Source organism: Lepus europaeus, chromosome 14 (genome assembly GCF_033115175.1).
Source record: "Lepus europaeus isolate LE1 chromosome 14, mLepTim1.pri, whole genome shotgun sequence".
In the NCBI taxonomy this organism is placed as follows: Eukaryota; Metazoa; Chordata; class Mammalia; order Lagomorpha; family Leporidae; genus Lepus; species Lepus europaeus.
In genome coordinates this window covers 83,294,090-83,314,042 of record NC_084840.1, presented here as the reverse complement: position 1 = coordinate 83,314,042, position 19,953 = coordinate 83,294,090, and the positions used below count along the sequence as shown (strand labels likewise).

The following is a 19,953-nucleotide window of genomic DNA, read 5'->3' as shown; positions in this document are numbered from 1 at the left end:
TGACCTCCTCAGTTATAATTCCAAAATGTCTAAGGGAGGATGCTGACTGGTCAGTTCGGGTTAGGTGCACCCTCCCACCTCACAGTCCATCTTGCCTGGAGAGCCACACAACAGAAAATAAATGCAGGAGGGACCGACACCAAGTGTGAGGGGGCAATGGTCTTTGTGAAGTGGTGGCGACAAAATATCTGTAAATACAGGTAAAAATTTTAACACAGTTATCTTAAACCTAATGTCTCTGAATTGTGTCTGAAATTTCCTAATACCTTTTTGAAGGGAAAAATCTTTATCCTATAGTCTGTCAGCACTTGAAACACCTTTGTAGTACACTAAGCAGTGCCTGCACAAAGCTGTACCTGCAGCAGTAACGGCCTTTTTCCCAGATGTAGGCTGAATTGTAAAGCTTCCTTCCTTCCAGCAAGAATTGCCTGTTCGAGGCCGGCGCTGTGGCTCAGTAGGCTAATCCTCCACCTTGCGGCGCCGGCACACCGGGTTCTAGTCCCGGTCGGGGCACCGATCCTGTCCCGGTTGCCCCTCTTCCAGGCCAGCTCTCTGCTGTGGCCAGGGAGTGCAGTGGAGGATGGCCCAAGTCCTTGGGCCCTGCACCCCATGGGAGACCAGGAGAAGCACCTGGCTCCTGCCATCGGATCAGCGCGGTGCGCCGGCCGCAGCGCGCCTACCGCGGCGGCCATTGGAGGGTGAACCAACGGCAAAAAGGAAGACCTTTCTCTGTGTCTCCCTCTACTGTCCACTCTGCCTGTCAAAAAAAAAAAAAAAAAAGAATTGCCTGTTCGAACTCGAAAACAGATCTCAAATTGATTCCCTTCTCCATCTTAGCCTGGAAGCCAGCCTTTCGCCATGTATGACTTCATGGCCTCCCTGCTTCTGATCTTCACCCCTCCAGTCCAACTCCATGAGGAAGCCAGTGCCATGTGAAATAAAACCTATGTTGGGGCCGGCGCCGTGGCTTAATAGGCTAATCCTCCTCCTTGCGGCGCCGGCACACCGGGTTCTAGTCCCGGTCGGGGTGCCGGATTCTGTCCTGGTTGCCCCTCTTCCAGGCCAGCCCTCTGCTATGGCCTGGGAGTGCAGTGGAGGATGGCCCAAGTCTTTGGGCCCTGCACCCGCATGGGAGACCAGGAGAAGCACCTGGCTCCTGGTTTCGGACTAGCACAGTGCGCCGGCCGCAGCGGCCGTTGGAGGGTGAACCAACGGCAAAGGAAGACCTTTCTTTCTGTCTCTCTCTCTCACTGTCCACTCTGCCTGTCAAAAAAATTTTAAAAATAAAAAAAAAAAACCCCTATGCTGGTCCCCGAGGCCTCCAAATGAGATGGTGCCTGCTCATCACTTCAACCTCATCCTGAGCCATACACACCCCTCACACTCTGCTCAGTCACAGTTATTTCAGTCTTAAAATATGCCAATGTCTCTCCCATTGCTCTGGCTTACATCTGGCCTATGCTTTGCCTGGAATTGCTCCTGCAATTTCTTAGACACACTTCATCAATCTTTAGGCTTCATGTTTAAATGCCACCTCCATACAGAAGCCTCTGACCAGACTCTCTAAAGTAGCTCCCTTGTGGTTCTCTTATCTTGGAAATCATAATCTTACAAATCATAAATGGAAACCCAAGAAACGGTATCACCTATTTTCACACAGAGCTCTTACAGCTCCAAAGATGTATTCAATCTCTTTGTTTTACTCAAGGCTGGCTTAATGAAAGCTGTTTTAATAAAATTGTTTTTAAACTACACAAGACTTTCCTCTTACCTCATTTTCAGTTTCTTCTCATTGAATTATGGGCTAATATTATGTTACACATGTAACAACAGAAGTGTTCCCAATTTTTCAAATTAGTTTTAAAAACTCATTAGAAGAACGAAGTAGAAAACCTGTACAGTAAGGGAGGCAGACGTCTTAGCAGCATTTTGATGAAATCATAACAACGCAAATATTTTCTTCTTGATTCTTTTTATTTATTTAAAAGACAGAGAGACAAAGAGGGATTGAGACAGACAAACATCCACTGGTTCACTCCCCAAATGCCTTCGATGGCAGAGGCTGGACCAGGTTGAAGCCAGGAGCCAGGAACTCCATCTCAGTCTTCCACGGGGGTGGCAGAGACCCAACCACTTGAGCCATCACTGCTGCCTCCCAGGGTCTGCATGAGCACAAGCTGGACTTGGAAGTGAAGCCAGGACTCAGCCCCAGGCACGCCAGGACGGGACGCAAGTCACTGCAGTGGCATCCTACCCACCACGCCCAACATCCAACCTGCTTCTTGACTTTTGTTATTAATGTACCATGTACATTCAAGTTAACTGGGGGTGTCATTATAAAATTAGACAAGAATCACACGCCATCTGAAAAGTAAGGTAAGAAAAAGTTAGGTAATTTCTCCCTCGAATCTGAATGTACTCTGAAAGCCCATGGAATTCAGGCAGTGAGTCTTAAAGTCTGAATCAGGAGCCCCTAACAAGCCCAGAAATGCCCTGTAGTACTGCAACACCGCCTCAGGTTTCATAACAAAGAAAACACTTCGTTCAGCAGGATCAGAATATAACAAAGTATGAACAGTCACTGCCAACCTTGACTTGCATTCTCCCACAGAAAATGAAGACTATTTTCTAACACTCACATAGTACAAGCTTTTGGTTAAGTTCGCAGAGTGTCATAAAATATAAAAAGTTCATTTGAAAGCTTAAGAAAAATTACAGCTACAGAAGGTTTTGGGGTTGTGATTGGGCAAAGGTAGCATAATTCTGCATTGCTTGATTTTCGCATTAGAGAGAAACAGGAGCTATAACACAATTGATGATAAGTCTAAAATTAAATTCTTTTAAATGAGCAATATTATAATTAATTTGTTCAACTTCCAGGTTATTGTGATGTTTATAACCACTAAGAATATCTCACTAAAGCAAAACATGAAAAAAAGTAAAAACAATAAGACTCTCAATAACATAAAACTCCTGTAAGAGTAATTATAGAACATGGAAGTTTTAATGAATTTCATATTGCAATGAAGACACTGAACACTTAAAAACAATTACATCAATACAAAAACAACTGATTCCACATAACACTTACAAATGCATACTTTTTACTCCAAAAAAACAAACTTGTTTTCACAGGTTTAAGTAACAAATGATTTACATAGAATTCTTCAGATTTCAAAATATGTACAGACATTCTGACTCTAAATAAACGGATGTGCAGTGGTTGAGAACAGTGTTGCTTTGTTCAACAACATATCTCTTATGAAATCTTTATCAATACACATTATTTAGTAACTACACATTTTCCTTCCATTATTAAATGAAATTCTGGACACGTCAGTATATAAGACAAAACCGTTCCCATTTCCAAATACTGTTTCAAATGAGATCACATGAGATTGATAACATGATTTAATTTAGCCATACACACACACACATGCGCACGCACACAGATACACTTTCCCCAATCTTATGGTCCCAGCAGCAGTGGATGAAATCATGTTAGAAGATGACACAGTAGTTAACAGTAAGTCATATCCTGCTCCTGAGAACTCCGCTCAAGCACCATTAGAGTCTTCTGCCCTCTCGTGGAAATGAGTGAAAGAGCCTCACTTCTGGTGTCAGAGGCTGGTCCCTCCAGTTAGCGAGAGAAGGTGAGCAGCTACTGGCAGTGAAGGTCACTAGTCTGCCATTCAACTAAACGGCCATCATGAATGTATGCTTTAAAAGCTTCAAAACTGTTTATTCTGGCAGATTCTGGTTCATAAGTTTGATTTAGCTATCTGTATACATATTTCAACGTTTCTAAAAATCATTCTAAGACATCTAGACTTTCAAATTAAAATACAAGGAACCTAAGAACATGGCTTGTGCAGCTCATCACTGGAAGTCATGCTTTTGCATATGCAGTGCAGTGGAGGGATGTGGCAGTCAGATCTCTCACTGTAAGATAAAACGAGACCACAGCAAATATCTCGATACAGTATTCCATCAAGCAAAAATACACTTAGGATACCAAGAGCTGAAACTTGAAATTCTAATCAACCACAGTGACCAGTCTGACTTCAGTTCTTGAAACAGTGTGATCACGTAAAGTTGTCGAACTTAAAGTTACAACAAACCTTTGGAATTTAAAAGTAAAAGTAATCGCGAACATTCGCCATTTGTCCTTCATTAGCACCCTCAACTCTACGTCATTACTGCTACTCTTGGGCTCTCCCCTCCCTTCCAGGCGATGTCCGTCATTTCAGAATTTCTGAATGATTCAGATCTGAAGGCTCTACCAACAGCTCCTGCAAGACCCTAGTCAAAGGTGCCAAAAATGAGGTGTTTCTCATTCTTGATCAGCTACACCAAAGGATAACCGGAACATCCTCCAAACCATATTTACCAAGTGACTACTGACTGGTTCCCAGCTGGTTACCCTCCTGAGTCACCACAAAACAGGGGAAAACACAGGAAGGAAACTGGGAAGAGGGGGGAGGAGTCACCATGACAGTTTGAAGTATTATTTTCCCGTGCCTCTCCTGCAATCAGCCTCCAAATGGCCATATTTAATTAATTAAAAATATGAGGGGTTGAAACTGAGATGTCTCTATCAAAACCGTAACTCAACAAGAAACATTAACTTACAAATATCAGATGAACAGGCGTTTCTAAGAAGGCAAGAACAACAGGCTCACTCACGCAGTAGTAGGATTGGCACTGAGAGGTATCCCAGCTACTTAAGACAAAAGCATCTGGTTACTTATGGGACTATTTGTTATAGTTATTACCTTATAAGACTAATTGAAGAACCTTTTACCTTTGGGATACATTTGATATGATTGTCTTTCTTGCCTTCTGAACTGAATTAAGTATTCCAGCTATGAATCAAAAGTGCTGCTAGGCAACAGTGAGACTCCAAAGTTTTCCAAATATTTATTTTTGAGGTAGTACTCATTTATTTGCATTGTTGGCTCTCAAATACCACCAAGGAAGTGAACCCATTTAGAAATATGCAAACCAAAAATGTAGTAAATAAATAGGATTTTGTTTTCAGGTAGCAAGCCTTCTTATAAAGGTCAAGTCACATTCAGTGGATAAATCATTTGAAACTGCTAAAAACTGTTTATAACCACAGCTATAAACTAAAGTGCTTTAAATCTTGCTTAATATCTAAAATTGGTGATTAGAATCATTGTATTTTAGAATTTGTTAGTATGAGACCTCAGGAGATTGAAATGATTTTCTATAAAAAGAGCAGAAACTTTTTCTTTTCAAAAGAAACTCTCAGAATGTTGCAAACTCAACATTCTGTGCTATTTTTTTAACTGCTAATATCCAAGTTATTTCTACAGAATGTAATGGAAATTAGAGTTAAAACTGAATTACACATAGCACATGATAAAACTTCACACAGAAGTAAACATGAAATCTTTGATCATTCCTGCCACTCATTAGCCAATGCAAATGTAGCTCTGCAATCCTCCCCGTAAAAGGTAGATATGTATAATTATTCCAGAAAATGCAACAGACTCTTAGGCCTCATAACAAGTACATAGGTTCACATTTAACTGACACAAACTTAATGCCCTACTGTTCATCTGTCAAATGTCAACAACTCACAAGTATTTATCTGCTACGTGGGAGGTGAGTTTCACTTCTACTGACCAGAGGATGCCAATATATACACACAAGACAAAAATAAAAATATGACCACTCATTTTTCTGTACATGTCATGCAAGCTGGCACAATGTGAGAAGAACATATAAAAAGCACCCCTCCCAGGGTCAAACTCTCACAAAAATGGCTGATTAATATGCAGAAAAGCCTGCATGAGTCAAAGGTCCATGGCAAACCACGAAACTGAGAAACATCAGAAACCTTATTTTTCTTGTAATAATGCAGGGATGTTGATGTTCCAGCCAATGGCCTGCCTATCAAACCCACAGGTGAATAGATTGCATATGGGGTGATCTTCACTCCACGCTGAGCAGCACACCATTCTTCTGTGGCCCTGTGAACAAACAAACCAAAATGGGTGCATTATTCCTGAAACCTAAGATTTCTAAAATCTCAGCCAAAGTGACAACTATACCACTCGAAACAATTTTTTTTAAAAAAAACTAACAGCAGCAGTAGTCCAAGTGAGCCCAAAACACCAAGCACAGCAATGGACCTTTAGTGATAAACTGGCAAAGTCAGCAGGGAATGAGTGAGGTCAAAACACCAGCTGAATGACTGGATTCAGTGGAACTAGCATCAAGAGCACAATGATTCTTCCTTTAAGAAAATGAGTAAGATTATACAATCAGAAAGAAAGTAAATAAACAACCAATCTGAAAAAAAAAAAATCTGTTATATAAGAGCCCAGAAGATATTTGGGGATAAGTTAAATTAAATTCACTCAAAGACTTCCAATATCATTTTTAAAAATAATTAGTTCCGGTAATAAAGGAGCTAGAAAGTACATCTGGTGTCAAAACAAGGATTTTAGAAATGGTCCTTTAGGTGGATTCCTGCCATTTTGGGGGGTTCCAATTAAATATAAGAATGTTGAGAAAATTACTACAAAATGTTTGATGTTTATACTATGGCAAATTAGCACACAGATATATGCATACAGAAACAAGCACTTAACATAATGCCTAACTACTACTTAGAAAGTCTGCAAGCAACAGTTTAGAACTTATTTCCATTTCTAAATTCAACTAATGGTTCTAATATATCATGAAAGAAACACAAGAATCATTATTAAGTAAAACTGACAGATATTTAAGTAAAAGAAAGACTCAAAGAAGGCACAAAATTTTCCTCTGGAAAGCACTCACAATACATAATGCTATCTATATATTTGGAAAGAGAACTTTAATAGGCCACAAAAATTAAACCGTGAGAAAGATCGCATTACAAAGGATTACAAAAGGTATCTTCTATTATTTCCTCATTAATTATCAAAAACAAAGAAGAAACAATGTATCCATTAACTGGCAGGAAAACCAAGCCTTTGGACAAGAACAATTTAAACATAAACTCAAGGCATTCATTGTTAGAAACAGTGACATCAGGTATTTAACAAGTGGGTAAGGAAAAACTTTCACATGGCCAAGAACCACACAGTGAGAAAGAAAGCTGGAAGTGGCACCTCTTGGTTCTGACAAGTCCATACTTTCACCTCAACTGGTGCACCCACAGGGGTTTCCTTGTCTCTGTGCTTACTGTGTCATCACCCACTTAGAGAATCCATAAACACTGGAAAGCCGCTCCAGACCACCTATGGATGGTCATACTATGCACTCCCACCCTGAAAGCTCCAGGACTTCAGCAGTACAGGACCCTATTCTGAAAACCAACATTTCATAAACAACTGTACCTCAGTTCCTCCCAACATTCCACAGATCTCACATCCCTAAAACACACTTTTAGAAAATGTTGCTTACACTATCTCCAGAATAAAATAATTTTAAATTATTAGTCCTTCTACTACTTAAAAGATCAAATAAGTATTTTTTCTCCTTTTAGAAATATCAGTCAGCTGAAAGAAGTCAGAGCAATACAAACCAGTGACTTCCAGCTGTGGTTCTGTGACACTGAAACCATATTTATCTGAAGAATTGTTACAAACTCAAAATGAATTAAGTGTCTTAATTTCAAAACTAAATCTATTCCACATACCATTTAAGCAGGGAATACACCCAATCACAACAGAATTCTATAATTCCAACAATAGTGAATGTTTACAGCTAATTAAAAATGAAATTGTCTACATGGAATCAGGATCACGTGGAACCATTTAGGATTCCCTACCTTCTTGGAGGACAACATTCTCAAAGTAATAAAGTCAAACACAATCTCATAAATTTGTTTCAAAATGCAAACTTCACACGTTGCTGAGCTATTTTATGTAATGCACATAGAGCACATTCAAAGGACAATATTCTACTGTGTGCAAGATGCAATCTATGATACTTAGCAGCATTTTAAAAAACGAAGAAGTTCCCCCAGAGAAACAACTGATGGCTTTGTTAGGGGGTTGTGAAGCCTTTCCTTAGTTACTCTTAATTTCATGAATAATTTTTCTATGATGTGCATTCAAAGAATATAAAGATCAATATTAACTTTGAACTGTATAATTATGAACCATAAAAGAGAATGGCTATAATACCCTTGTATTAAGGATGGACCATTTTCAGAAAGTCCGAATCACTGAAAGAAAAGGTGGGGGAAGGCATCTAGCCTAAGTGTTCCGATGCTAGTTAAGATGCCTGTGTTCCACATCAGAATACCTGGGTCTGAGTTCCAACTCTGGCTCCTGACTCCAGCTTCCTGCTAATGCGTACCCTGGGAGGCATGGTGATGGCAAACAACATAGTTCCTGCCACCCACACGGGTGATCTAGACCGGGTTCCCAGCTGCTAGCTTTGGTCAGGCATTGTATTTAGGAAGTGAACTCCGTCAGTGTGCCTGACTCTGAAATAATTTCTTTTTAAAATGTAAAGGTGTTGGAATGTTGGTAGCAAATCACTACTTTACTTACACCCTATCACTACATTCTTGGCCTACAGTTTTTGAAGTACACATCTAGTGCAGAGCTGGCTCATGGTACATGAGCTGCACTGTGGCTTTACACCGTGAAATGAGACTGGCAACAGCAATACGGAATCAACAGAGGAGCAGCTGGAAGGCAGCAACAGTGGGGAGTGCTGTGCAGGCCAGCTAGTGATGCTCACAGGCACACGAATGTGGATGCATGCATGTTGACAGGAGGATCAGAGAATGAATTCATTTTAAAGGAACAGAATAAACTAACGTACTCATCTCACAGATATGAAGACACTCAAAAGATTAAAACAAAAGAGAGAGTGATTATGTGGTAGGGCTCAATAAACACAAAGGCCAGGGGATATGCTGACAACCACAGAATTTTTATTTAGTACTGGGAGTTTTTATTTAGTACAGCTAGCTCCATTACATACCAAGGAAAAAGAGCCACTAATGTCATCCATGCTAAGACTCTGGCTCTCAAAGTAAATCAGATTCGCCCAAGGAATTTATCTAAATGCAGGCTCCCAGGGGTTTCCCCTTCAGATACTCTGACTCCATTGGTCCAAATTGGTACCATGAAGTTTCAAGGCTTATCACATTATTCCAAGTAACTGTGATGGGGTAGTCTGAACATCACACACACAAACATTAATCTAATTCCATATATCATTTGGGGAATGAACCAGGGGATGGAAAAATCTCCCTCTTTCTGTTTCTCCCTCTCTGGCTGTAACTCTTTTTTTTTTTTTAAGAGAATGAACTTTTTATTGACATGTAAAATACATGCTAGTCCCAAATAACATAAAATTTTACTACTGAAACTAGAAAGTCCATGACCAAAGCCATTCAGAATAGAAGTGAATGTTCCACAGCATTCCTGAGAGCATCCATGTATCATCACAGAGTTCGATGTGAAGTACACAGCCATGATCCTGAGATACCCGTCAGAGTCCTAGGATGTTTGACAAGCCACGATTGATGACATCATGGAAATGCATAAAGTATTGGAGATTTCTATTTACAATAGTTATAATGCAATATAAAACTTTTTACGACTTGAGAGACAAATCCTTAATCACCAGTATTTCTTAGGGACTCCAGCAATGTTTAGTTATCTGATATTTTAGGATAGTGAAAATAGGTGCCAGCATTGTGACATAATGGTAAAGCTGCTGCCTGCAATGCTGATATTGCATATGGGTGCCAATTCATGTCTTGGCAACTTCACTTCTGATCCAGCTCCCTGCTAATGGCCTGAAGATGGCCCAAGTGTTCAGGCTCCTTTCACCCACATGAGAGACCCAGGTGCTCCTGGCTTTGGCCTCACTCAGCCTTAGCTGTTGCGGTCATCTCTTTCAAATAAATCAGTCAATCTTAAAAAAAGGGAGTGGGGGGGGTAATCTATGACCAACGCTGCTCTTGCCTGACAAATCACTTGTCATTTCATACATTTCCAATTTAAAGAAATTCAATCACAAATACCAATCAAGTAACAACACATATGCTAATAAGTTCATCAAATGTGCCAGCAAAACTGAGGAACTCAATGTCTGATTTCATATAGTTTTTAACGTAAAAACTGATACATAGAGTACTGGTAAATACTAAAGTAATTTGGAACAACTTGGGCATATGAATCTATTTTTTCAGTTTTTGAACTCTAACAAGTATTTTTTTTTTTATTTCATAAATGTGAATTTACAAAGTGCAACTTTTGTATTGTTGTGGCTCCCCCCCTAACCTCCCTCCCTCCCTCCCGTGCCCCTCCCCTCTCCCTCGCCCATCCCGCCCTTTATCGAGTTTCATTTTTAATTACCTTTATATACTAAAGATCAACTTAGTATATACTAAGCAAGGATTTCAACAGGCTGCATTCTCTAACAAGTATTTCTAATGACATCCAGAAACTTCGTAAGAAAACAAGAATACAAAATATATCTGATTTTTTTATATTGATTATGTGTTAAACATATTTTTGTAATATCTGGTTAAATAAAACATATTCTTAAAGCTAATTTCTTTCCTTTGTTAATGTTATTAGAAAAATACAAAATTGTAAACATGGCTGCTCTATTTCTTGGACAGCAATAACTTCAGATGCGAAACTCCATGTTCCCTAACATGTTTTGTGAGTACGTATTAACAGTCCATTACCTGTCGACTACTCCGGGGAAGCCGCGCTAGTCGCACACCCGACATGTCAAACAATCGCACCTGTCTGTTGTCATGGGGGAGAGCTATGATTTTTTGGCCAACACATACATTGATCCTGCAAAGAAGAGATAAAAGTGGGTGTTTATTAAAAAAAAAGTGATAAAATAAATTTTTGAGTTTACAGATAATGAGGTAGTAGTAGTATGTTCCATATTTATTCATATTTCAAGGTAAACTACATTAGCAAACCCAGGGATTGTCTGCCTTTGGCATTAGAATAGACACTGACTTACTTAAACAGAACTGCACATCCACCCACAAACATGTACCTGGCCATAAATAGCTCATTCTTATTCTTTCAAGTCTTACTACACCAACCTGGTTTTATGCTGAATAAGCTTTAATTATTTATGAAATACTAAATTTGCATTGCAGGTTCAACAAAATATATTCTCCCAGGAGTATGAAGCACTTGTCCCAAGGCTTTACCAATTAAACACTAAATCTGTATGAATAATACGCTGCATTACAATGAACCCCTTCACGTCAGGTTGAATATGTCTTATGTAAGTGAACTGATTTACTTTACCTGTTGATGGCAGAGTCTGTGCGAATAGTTGCAATTGGGGATCTCATATTTTTTAAATCCCAGACTTTCACTGTGCGGTCATCACTGCCTGAAACAACGTTGTCTCCCACGGTGAACACAGCAGAGGTCACAGTGCTACAAGTAAAGGGAATAGGTCAAAGGCCTCATTGACAAGGGTACAGGATACAACAACACATCCTCCCACACTGCCTGATAATCAACTTTGCTTCCCAAAGAGGCATAGGGGGTGTGGATGGAATGGAGGTTAGAGATATGCAAGCTACAGTTAGTTACCTTCTACTCTGCAAACTTCTCCTACTTCTTAAATTCTTCCCATAGGTGTGCAAAATAAGAACATCTGATTTCTTCTCAGGAGGAAAATACGGCCCATACCACCTCATCTACCACCTCCAGGCAATGAAGCAAAAAGAAGTTACCAGAAAAAATACGAAATGAACAGAACCTCCCAAAATTTCTACATATTTGGGTTTGATGGCAGAGAATTAAAAAAAAAAAACTCCAATTGCAACTCTCAATTTAATCAGAACACAAAAAAGTAGAAAAAAAGCTTACTCTGACAATTCAAAAATATAAAAGGGCTTCAACGGATATTTCTCTAAAGAAGACATACATATATACACACATATATGTGTGTATGTATAATCATAATGTGTGTGTATACACACACACACACACACACACAAAGATGTTCAACATCATTGGTCATTAGGAAAATGAAAAGCAAAAGCAAAATGATACCAGTAATGCGCATTAGGATAGCTTTTATCAAGAAACAAACAAACAAAAAGCAGGAAACAAGTATTGGCAAGGATGCGGGAAGTTAAAGCCCTTGTGCACTCCTGTTGGGACTGGAAAACGGTGCAGCCACTGGAAACTAGCGTCAGCAATTGCACTTCTGGGTACATACTCCAAATAACTGAAAGGAGTGATTGAAACAGATGTTCGCAGCAGCATTACTGACAATAGACCAAAAGGTATAAACAACTATCAGCAGATGGATTTTTTTTTAAGTGCTGTATACATATAATGCCATATTATTCAGCCATTAAAAAGGAAGGAAATTCTAATAAATGCTACAACATGAATGAAACTTTAAAACACAGAAGAACTGCCCTGAGGCAAGGTTCCTGGAATAGATAAATTCAAAGACAAAAAGTAGAATAGAGGTTATTGGGTTGGGGGAAAGATGGGAATGGAGAATTACTTAATGGGCATACAGATTCTGTTTGCAATGGTAAGAAAGCTCTGGGAACAGCTATGGTGGGTGCACAATAATGTAAATTTACTTAATGTCACTGAATTGTAATCTTAAAAATGACTGAAATGGTCAACTTTGTTATAATATTTAATAATTTTAGAAAAGAATTTGAGAGGAAAACTCAACATTAGAAACATGCTCTTAGAACCGGCTTTTATAATCCAAGATAATAATAATTTCCTAATTTAAATGTTTTGAAATCTTTCATGTCTTGGGGAGAGGGCTCATGGAAAGAGAAGATGCCCTATAATTGATGGAGAAATACAAGAATCATGTACTAAAGATCAAAAGTTTTATTAAAACAAGAAGATAAAGGCTTGTTGTTATGGCATAGCAGGTAAAACCAATGCCTTATGGGCATCAGTTTGAGTCCTGGCTGCTCCACTTCTGATCCAGCTCCCTGCTAATGGCATGGGAAAAGCAGCAGAGGATTGGGCCTCTGCAGCCACATAGGAGACTTAGATAAAGCTCTTGTCTCCTGGCTTCAACCTGGTCCAGCCCTGGCCATTGTGGCTATTTGGGAAGTGAACCATTGTGGCTATCTGGGAAGTGAACCAGTGGATGGAAGATCTCTGTCTCTTCCTCTAACTCTGACTTTCAAATAAATAAATGATTCTTAAAAAAAAAAAAAAAAAAGAAAAGATAAATTGTTTCATTTGTATTGTTAGTTTATAAACTTTGCATTGTTAGTTCACTGCAGTTAGTTCATAAACTTTGCTCTTGAAATGTAGAAAATGCATTTAAGTGTTAAGTATTAGAAAATCTAATGTTAGAATATCCAATATTCTAACTAATGGTGAAATTGAATTAAAAATACAAACAAGTGTTCATCACTGAACTCATAATGATAATGTTCAAATAAACCCAATTAAAAACTTTCAAATAAAACCAAAAGTCTCTACCAGCTAAGTATGGGGGGATTGCTAACCTCCCTCTCCAGTCACTTATTAGAAGACATTTAGAACTGGCCGGCGCTGCAGCTCACTAGGCTAATCCTCCGCCTGTGGCGCCAGCACCCTGGGGTTTTAGACCCAGTTGGGACGCCGGATTCTGTCCCGGTTGCTCCTCTTTCTGTCCAGCGCTCTGCTGTGGCCCGGGAAGGCAGTGGAGGATGGCCCAAGTGCTTGGGCCCTGCACCCACATGGGAGACCAGAAGGAAGCACCTGGCTCCTGGCTTCTGGCTGCAACACACCAGCCATAGCGGCCATTTGGGAGGTTAACCAACGGAAAGGAAGACCTTTCTCTCTGTCTCTGTCTCTCTGTCTCTCTCTCTCTCTCACTGTCTAACTCTGCCTGTCAAAAAAAAAAAAAAGATATTTAGAATAGAAACAATAAGGTGATATTTGAAGAAGACAGACCTTAATTCCATCACCCCTGCTCACTGGCAAAGTTCAGTAAAAAGAATGTGGTAAAATACCCATATTGCCCAGTGAACTGAGATACTACACACACAGTCTTTAAAACATGATCCAGTGTCATGCAGGCATATCTCAGGGTACTTGGGAGTCATTTTTGTTACACGCTGACAAGTTAGCATTTTTATCATTCATCTCTTCAAAAGGCTATAAAAGGACCCGCTTCCTTCCTAGAATGGACCCAAGCACACATTTTAGTCTATATGTTAACAATCACTCTCACCACAATTGGTTCACCCAAGAAAATGTCACCTGATCTCAGGCCATAATCAGTAGATCCAAAGATGCCAGGGCAGCAGCTTCTAAGAGACATCTCAGAAATGGCCACAAAAACCTGTGGTCACTCATGCTGCAGAGAGGCTTAAAACCACCTCAATATTCACTGACACCATTAAAATGGCCCTACAAGAACACACACACATACGCTTCCACTTACCCATAAAGAAAGGCGTTCTTTTATCTTTGCAAATCATTAATTTATATGAACATAGGCATGATTTCCATATCCTTAATTTACACATATCCATGTCAGATCCATCAAATGCGTGGAACCTACTAATTCTAATGTATATACTAGTTGTTCCTGTCACTGAAGCTGTACTGTCGAGATGTGATGAGCACTATTCAGCCATCACGCTCCATTTATGAAAATCTTAATTTAAATGGACACAGGTCAAGTTCTAAGTGAATTAAAGTTTTAAAAAATTCAGTATCAGAATGCAGCAAAACTACTCAGAACCAAGGAGCCTTAACAATGACTGACAACAAATTACACTTGATCTTAGCCAAAAGGTCGAGAAGCAATTGACAACAAATTAAGAGGTAACACTGAGGCCGCAGGAACATATTCAGGAACAGTGTGATGGTGACAGAAAGCTCACATAGCATATCTGCCTTCTGAAAGAGTCTTCCCACAGCAAACACACCTCTGTGGTAACTTCACTTATGCTAATCCCTCGCCTGAAACTGCCATGTTCTGTGGAGGCATCCTGTGCACTACACCATGTAGTCACCTCTCTGCTCCTGCTTATCAGATACCATCACATGTCCTGACTCTTGGGAGCCTAACTGTCTCAGCTGAAAACCACTGTACTACATCTGGAGGGATATAAAGGAAGATACAGTCTTGCACGTGACCAAATACGATAAGGGGAGAAGTAGGTAGAGAGAAAGTTTAAATCCACAAAATCAACTCACTGACCCCCTGAATTATTTAAGAAAATAAAGAATAACCTGAGAGCTCAGCTGTTGCTATCCCTTAAATGCAAAGGTTAGAAGGAAACTTAAAGAACTTCAACTACTGGCTAAGCTTTAAAAACTTAAGTTAGAGATGCCTATTGACTTCTCTTTGGACCAGTCTTCAGGAGGTTTTAGCCAAGTTAAATTTCCACAACCACTCTGCCAAATTAATGAAAAGCAAGAAAAAAAAAAAAAAAAAAAGCCCCAACAAAAGATTGTCTAACCCATGTTAATGAAATGCTAAAAGACATTAGGTTTTTAATAAATCATAATCTTGACAGGTATTATAGGACATCAAAAGAAAAAAGAATTGGCAAAGAGGCAGTAGTTTTAAAGGCACCCTCGGACCATGGGTCCCACGGGGAAGCTGGTAAGCTGCAACCGCTCACTGGAAAAGCTTCAGACTCTGCCAAACTCCAGCAAAACTCATTTATCTTGTCGTGGAGAGCAGCCGAGCATATACTTCCAGCTGACAGTATGGTACCTCCTCACCGCACACCACTGCCTGATCTGGAACATTCTGTTCCCTCCGTGGGTCTCAATCAACGGAAATACTGTAATGCTAGCACTCCTCATTAGGACTAACAGCTGTCTTCCCAGTCACAGAGAGGCACAAAACTGTTTTACATAACAATCTGCCGAAATTTCACGGCTAAGAAAAAATATATACGATGTGGAAAATGCTGGACCATGAAATGCTGATGCAGTGTGCTTTTCTGGCACCACATCAAAAATTGACTAAAGAGTTTACATTTCTTATTTTAAAATCATAGCTTCTTACAAAATAACATTTTTATATGTGAGGAGCAGTGTGTTCAGACAGCAAATATTCCCTAATAAAACACTGGAGTATGGGGCATTCCTTTCCTTAAAACACAAGCTTACCTGTTCAAAACACACAAAATTCATCTTTTAAAAGGATAGCTATAACTATCCTTTTAAGGAGGATCCTATAAGGTATATTGTGAACTGTTCATGTATATTACAAAGTTAGTATAAATGTGTAAGTACAATATCTGTATCATTCCCCAAAATTCCTGACTTTAAAAGCAGAGCACTGTCTGAAGCTAGAAAGCACAGTGCATTCCAACAAGCCAATCCAGGGCTCACTGATGCACCTGCACAGAACACTGTAAAATGCAAAGTGAAACAACAGTGTTTTCTGTGTGCAAAGAAATCAGACTGCCAGATTCCTGCCTGCTGTTTCCCAAGTTATTTGTTGAAAACCACACTTCCAACAGATGAAACAACTTTTCATCCTTAAAAGCCAGAAAGCCAAGATAAATGGGCATTTTAGGACCTCAGAAAGTAGATCCTTATTTTGCCTCTCCTATAATATGTGCTGTTCAGAATTTGAAGAACTCTCTCAAAGCCTGTATTTTAAGAATCCACATGCATAGCTGACAAAGAGAAAAGTCATGTCCAAATGAAACACGTTTCTGAATATTTCTAGGGCCTGGACGGCTAACTCTCAAAAAAGTGGACTATGAAACAAAAAACACAAGAGAAGACAAACTTGTATCACAGATTCTTTTTTTTTTTTTAATTCAAAACAATGCTATATTTTTGCATAAAACATTAGACATAATGAAGTAGTAGTAAACAGAGAATTCTATTTAGCATTTTATTGCAAAGTAGTAAACTGAGTAAAAAGATATTGCTTAGAATTTATATATTTAAGTCAGATTTTTCTGTCAGCAAAATAGATTGGTCTTCTTAACTAATTCAAGGAAATAGGTAATATAAGGAGCAGGCACTTAGCCTAGTAGTTAAAACACTGCATCCCACATAAGAGTACCAGCATTGAATTCCTGCCTCCAGGTTCTTGAAGTAGCACCTTGACAGTAGGGACTCCATTCTGGGAAGGCACCTCCTACCCCACGTGAGACTTTGGCCTGAAACTATGATCAAAAACAGCATGACTGCTCAAACTTGAAAGTAGATAGGCTGCACCTGGGTTAATGATAAAACTGTAACAGATTCTTTTTAAAAATTTAAAATTCAATTGTCCCCGGGAAGAACAAAGTTAACTCACCTCACCTGCAGACTACCTTAATATTCTCACTTGGTTACACTACTTTCTAAACCTCCCTTTCTTCAGGAATAATGGAAAGATTTCCCATCAAAATTACTGATAAGTGTGTACCACATTGTTCATTCAGTAAGTATTTACTAAGCACCTACTGTGGGCCAGGTTGCAGTCAGTATGGGAGAGCAACAGAAAAGAGGGTACAATTGCTACGTACGGCAACTCCATTCTAGGGGAGAAAATGACAACAGCCACCCTATTTTCAATGGAACACCATAGAGTTTTTAAAGGGCATGGTAGCATTCTAATAACCAAAAATGTGCTGCTGATAGTCATCAAGCCAAAGCTACAAATAATCTCCTATAATAACTATATGTATTACTGGCCTACAAAGGAAAGCTTCTAGTGACTTCAGAGTATTGTTTGGTTACTGGGATAAATTCTACTTAAGATTTAATTAATTCAATTAGTAAGGACGTTTTCCACAGACTATGCAAAGATGACATTCAGTATCCACATTCCTCTTTATACACATACAAACACACACACTTCGAAGATTTAGTTTTTCTGAAAAGTTTTGGTTCTTGGGGGATTACTGGAGAAATCGCTTATGTGGAACATCTCACTCCCCAAAGATGGCAGTTAAATGAGGTGTTACTCTGCTCCATTACCAGCATCAGAACCCTGCAGCTCAGATGCAAAGCGGAGAATTCAGGCAGCCACTGAGTGTGAAAAGAAGTAAAAGAAGCTGCAGATCTAAAGTGACACACTCAACCGATCTAAGTGTGGACCAGGCTGCCAGCCTGACACTGGCTATTCAAGGGACCAAACACACACTCTTGTCACCACTATTTGTTCCAAAAATAAGCCAGACCTTCTGCCATTTGTTCTCTCCCTCACTCTGCTGATTCTGCACAATACACAGTGGTTTCAGCCAACACCGGGAATCTGACAGAGAGCTTGTGAATGTTCCCGTGAGTCTGGACTGAACTATCTCGGGAAGTTTCTGGTCTGTGTCAATAATGTGACAGTTATTTTTTAGGCCAACTCCATGAAAAGAGATACAATCTGACAGCTTCCAACAAAGCTGTCAAGTAGAATAATTTAGTACTAATTTTCTTTATGTCCTTATTTTTATTACTTCCTGTAAACAGCTCTTCCTACACGTGGAATTTTTAAAAGGTTAAGATAAGGGATATCCAGATGCAAGGGACCCACTCCATAAATTGCTGTCTATTCAAACTATGGGATGCTAGGCTGAGAAGAAAAGTGATGCAGTAGCTCTGCAGGTGCTAACCTATGAAAATCAAAGATAAGCAGAGTGGTGTCCTTCACATCGAGGAGTAACTGTGCTTGCATGGTTACTTCTGTGATCACAGAGAAACAATCTATCACTAACACAAAAGAAACACTCCCAAAACACTTGAAAACAATCAATGCAGTGAGATCTCATTTCTGCCAACTACTGCATATTATATTTCTCTGTGAATCTGTGCAACCTATTTAGGCTAACTAATAAAGCTGAGATAAAAACCCAAAGTGGAACAATATGTTGGGAGTTTATACTAATTGCCCATTAGTCCCCAGAGAGCATCAGCCTTAGTTTTATTATTGCCAGGAATTACGTAAATCCAAAGTTTGTCAAAATAAAATTATTTTTAATCCACCTAACTAAAAGATAATAGAACAATCATAATTTCAGAAATGTGGGGCCAACGCTGTGGCATGTAGTTTAAGCCTCCCATCTACACATATGGGCACCAATTCGTGTCACTGCTAATGGCTGGGAAGGCAGTGGAAGACGGCCCAAGTGCCTGGGCCCCTGCACCCACATAAGAGACAAAGAAGAAGCTCCTGGTTCTGGCTTTGGATTGGCCCAGCTCCAGCCACGGAGGCCATTTGGGGAGTAACTCAACAGATGGAAGACCTCTCTCTCTGTCTTTCCCTCTGTTTGCAACTCTGCCTCTCAAATAAATAAATCTTTTAAAAAAGATTTCAGAAATGTGGATAAAGTTGTATAGGACTGGGAGAATCTGAGTTCAAAGATGTGAGATGTGGCTCTAAGGCAAACAATGGTTTTGAGGCTACTGTTATCTACAGTCATTTTATTTCTCAAATAGCCAAATCTATGGTGGGAGGCAATTATAGAACCACCCTTCTGTCCCTAGAAGGCACTAATCAGTAGATTCCTGTTTATCATACCCCTCCTCAGTTGTCCAAAACAAACACTCTGAAGGCACAAGCTGCCCACCCCTCCCAGAACCTACACAGAAGCTGATTCTGCATGCTGACTTTGATCAAGCACAAAATTCAGCTATAATTAAAATCGACCACCATTCAGGTAGAAATGTCATTTTCTAAACACACTTTATTCCTGAAAAGCATAAAGAAAACTATTTTATCAGGATATAAAATTCAAAACTATTTTCATATTTGTAAGTACACAGGAATTATCTAGAATTTAGTATGTGGTACCTAGTATCTCCTCTGATTTTCTTTGGCAAAAAAGGCACATGAAAATGTCACAACTTGAGAGTAATCTTGTAATTTTCAAATTGACTTTTAAATTGTTTTGTCATATGTGCTTTCTGTTTTCTTTAGAAGTACCAGAAGTTCACATTTTGGGGATAAAGGTACAACCATGTGAAAAGGAAAGAAGAAAATTTTTGTATTCTAGAATATGGTATATATGTTGAGGTAATGTCACATTTTTTCAATGCC

At 39.3% G+C, this 19,953-nt stretch overlaps 1 protein-coding gene across 2 annotated transcripts in view; it reads right to left on the bottom strand.

Annotated features, from left to right (window-relative positions):
- Positions 1-2,971: 2,971 nt before the first annotated feature.
- WDR37 (WD repeat domain 37) overlaps positions 2,972-19,953 on the bottom strand; it is a 77,141-nt gene continuing 60,159 nt past the window's right edge. For both annotated transcript variants that reach the window (XM_062211088.1, XM_062211087.1), the window contains exons 12-14: positions 11,271-11,405; positions 10,682-10,796; positions 2,972-5,999 (exon numbers count right to left, since the gene is read on the bottom strand). In XM_062211088.1, the coding sequence (XP_062067072.1) occupies positions 5,868-5,999; positions 10,682-10,796; positions 11,271-11,405 (382 nt within the window). In that variant the 3' untranslated portion in view covers positions 2,972-5,867. The remainder of the gene's footprint in view (positions 6,000-10,681; positions 10,797-11,270; positions 11,406-19,953) is intronic.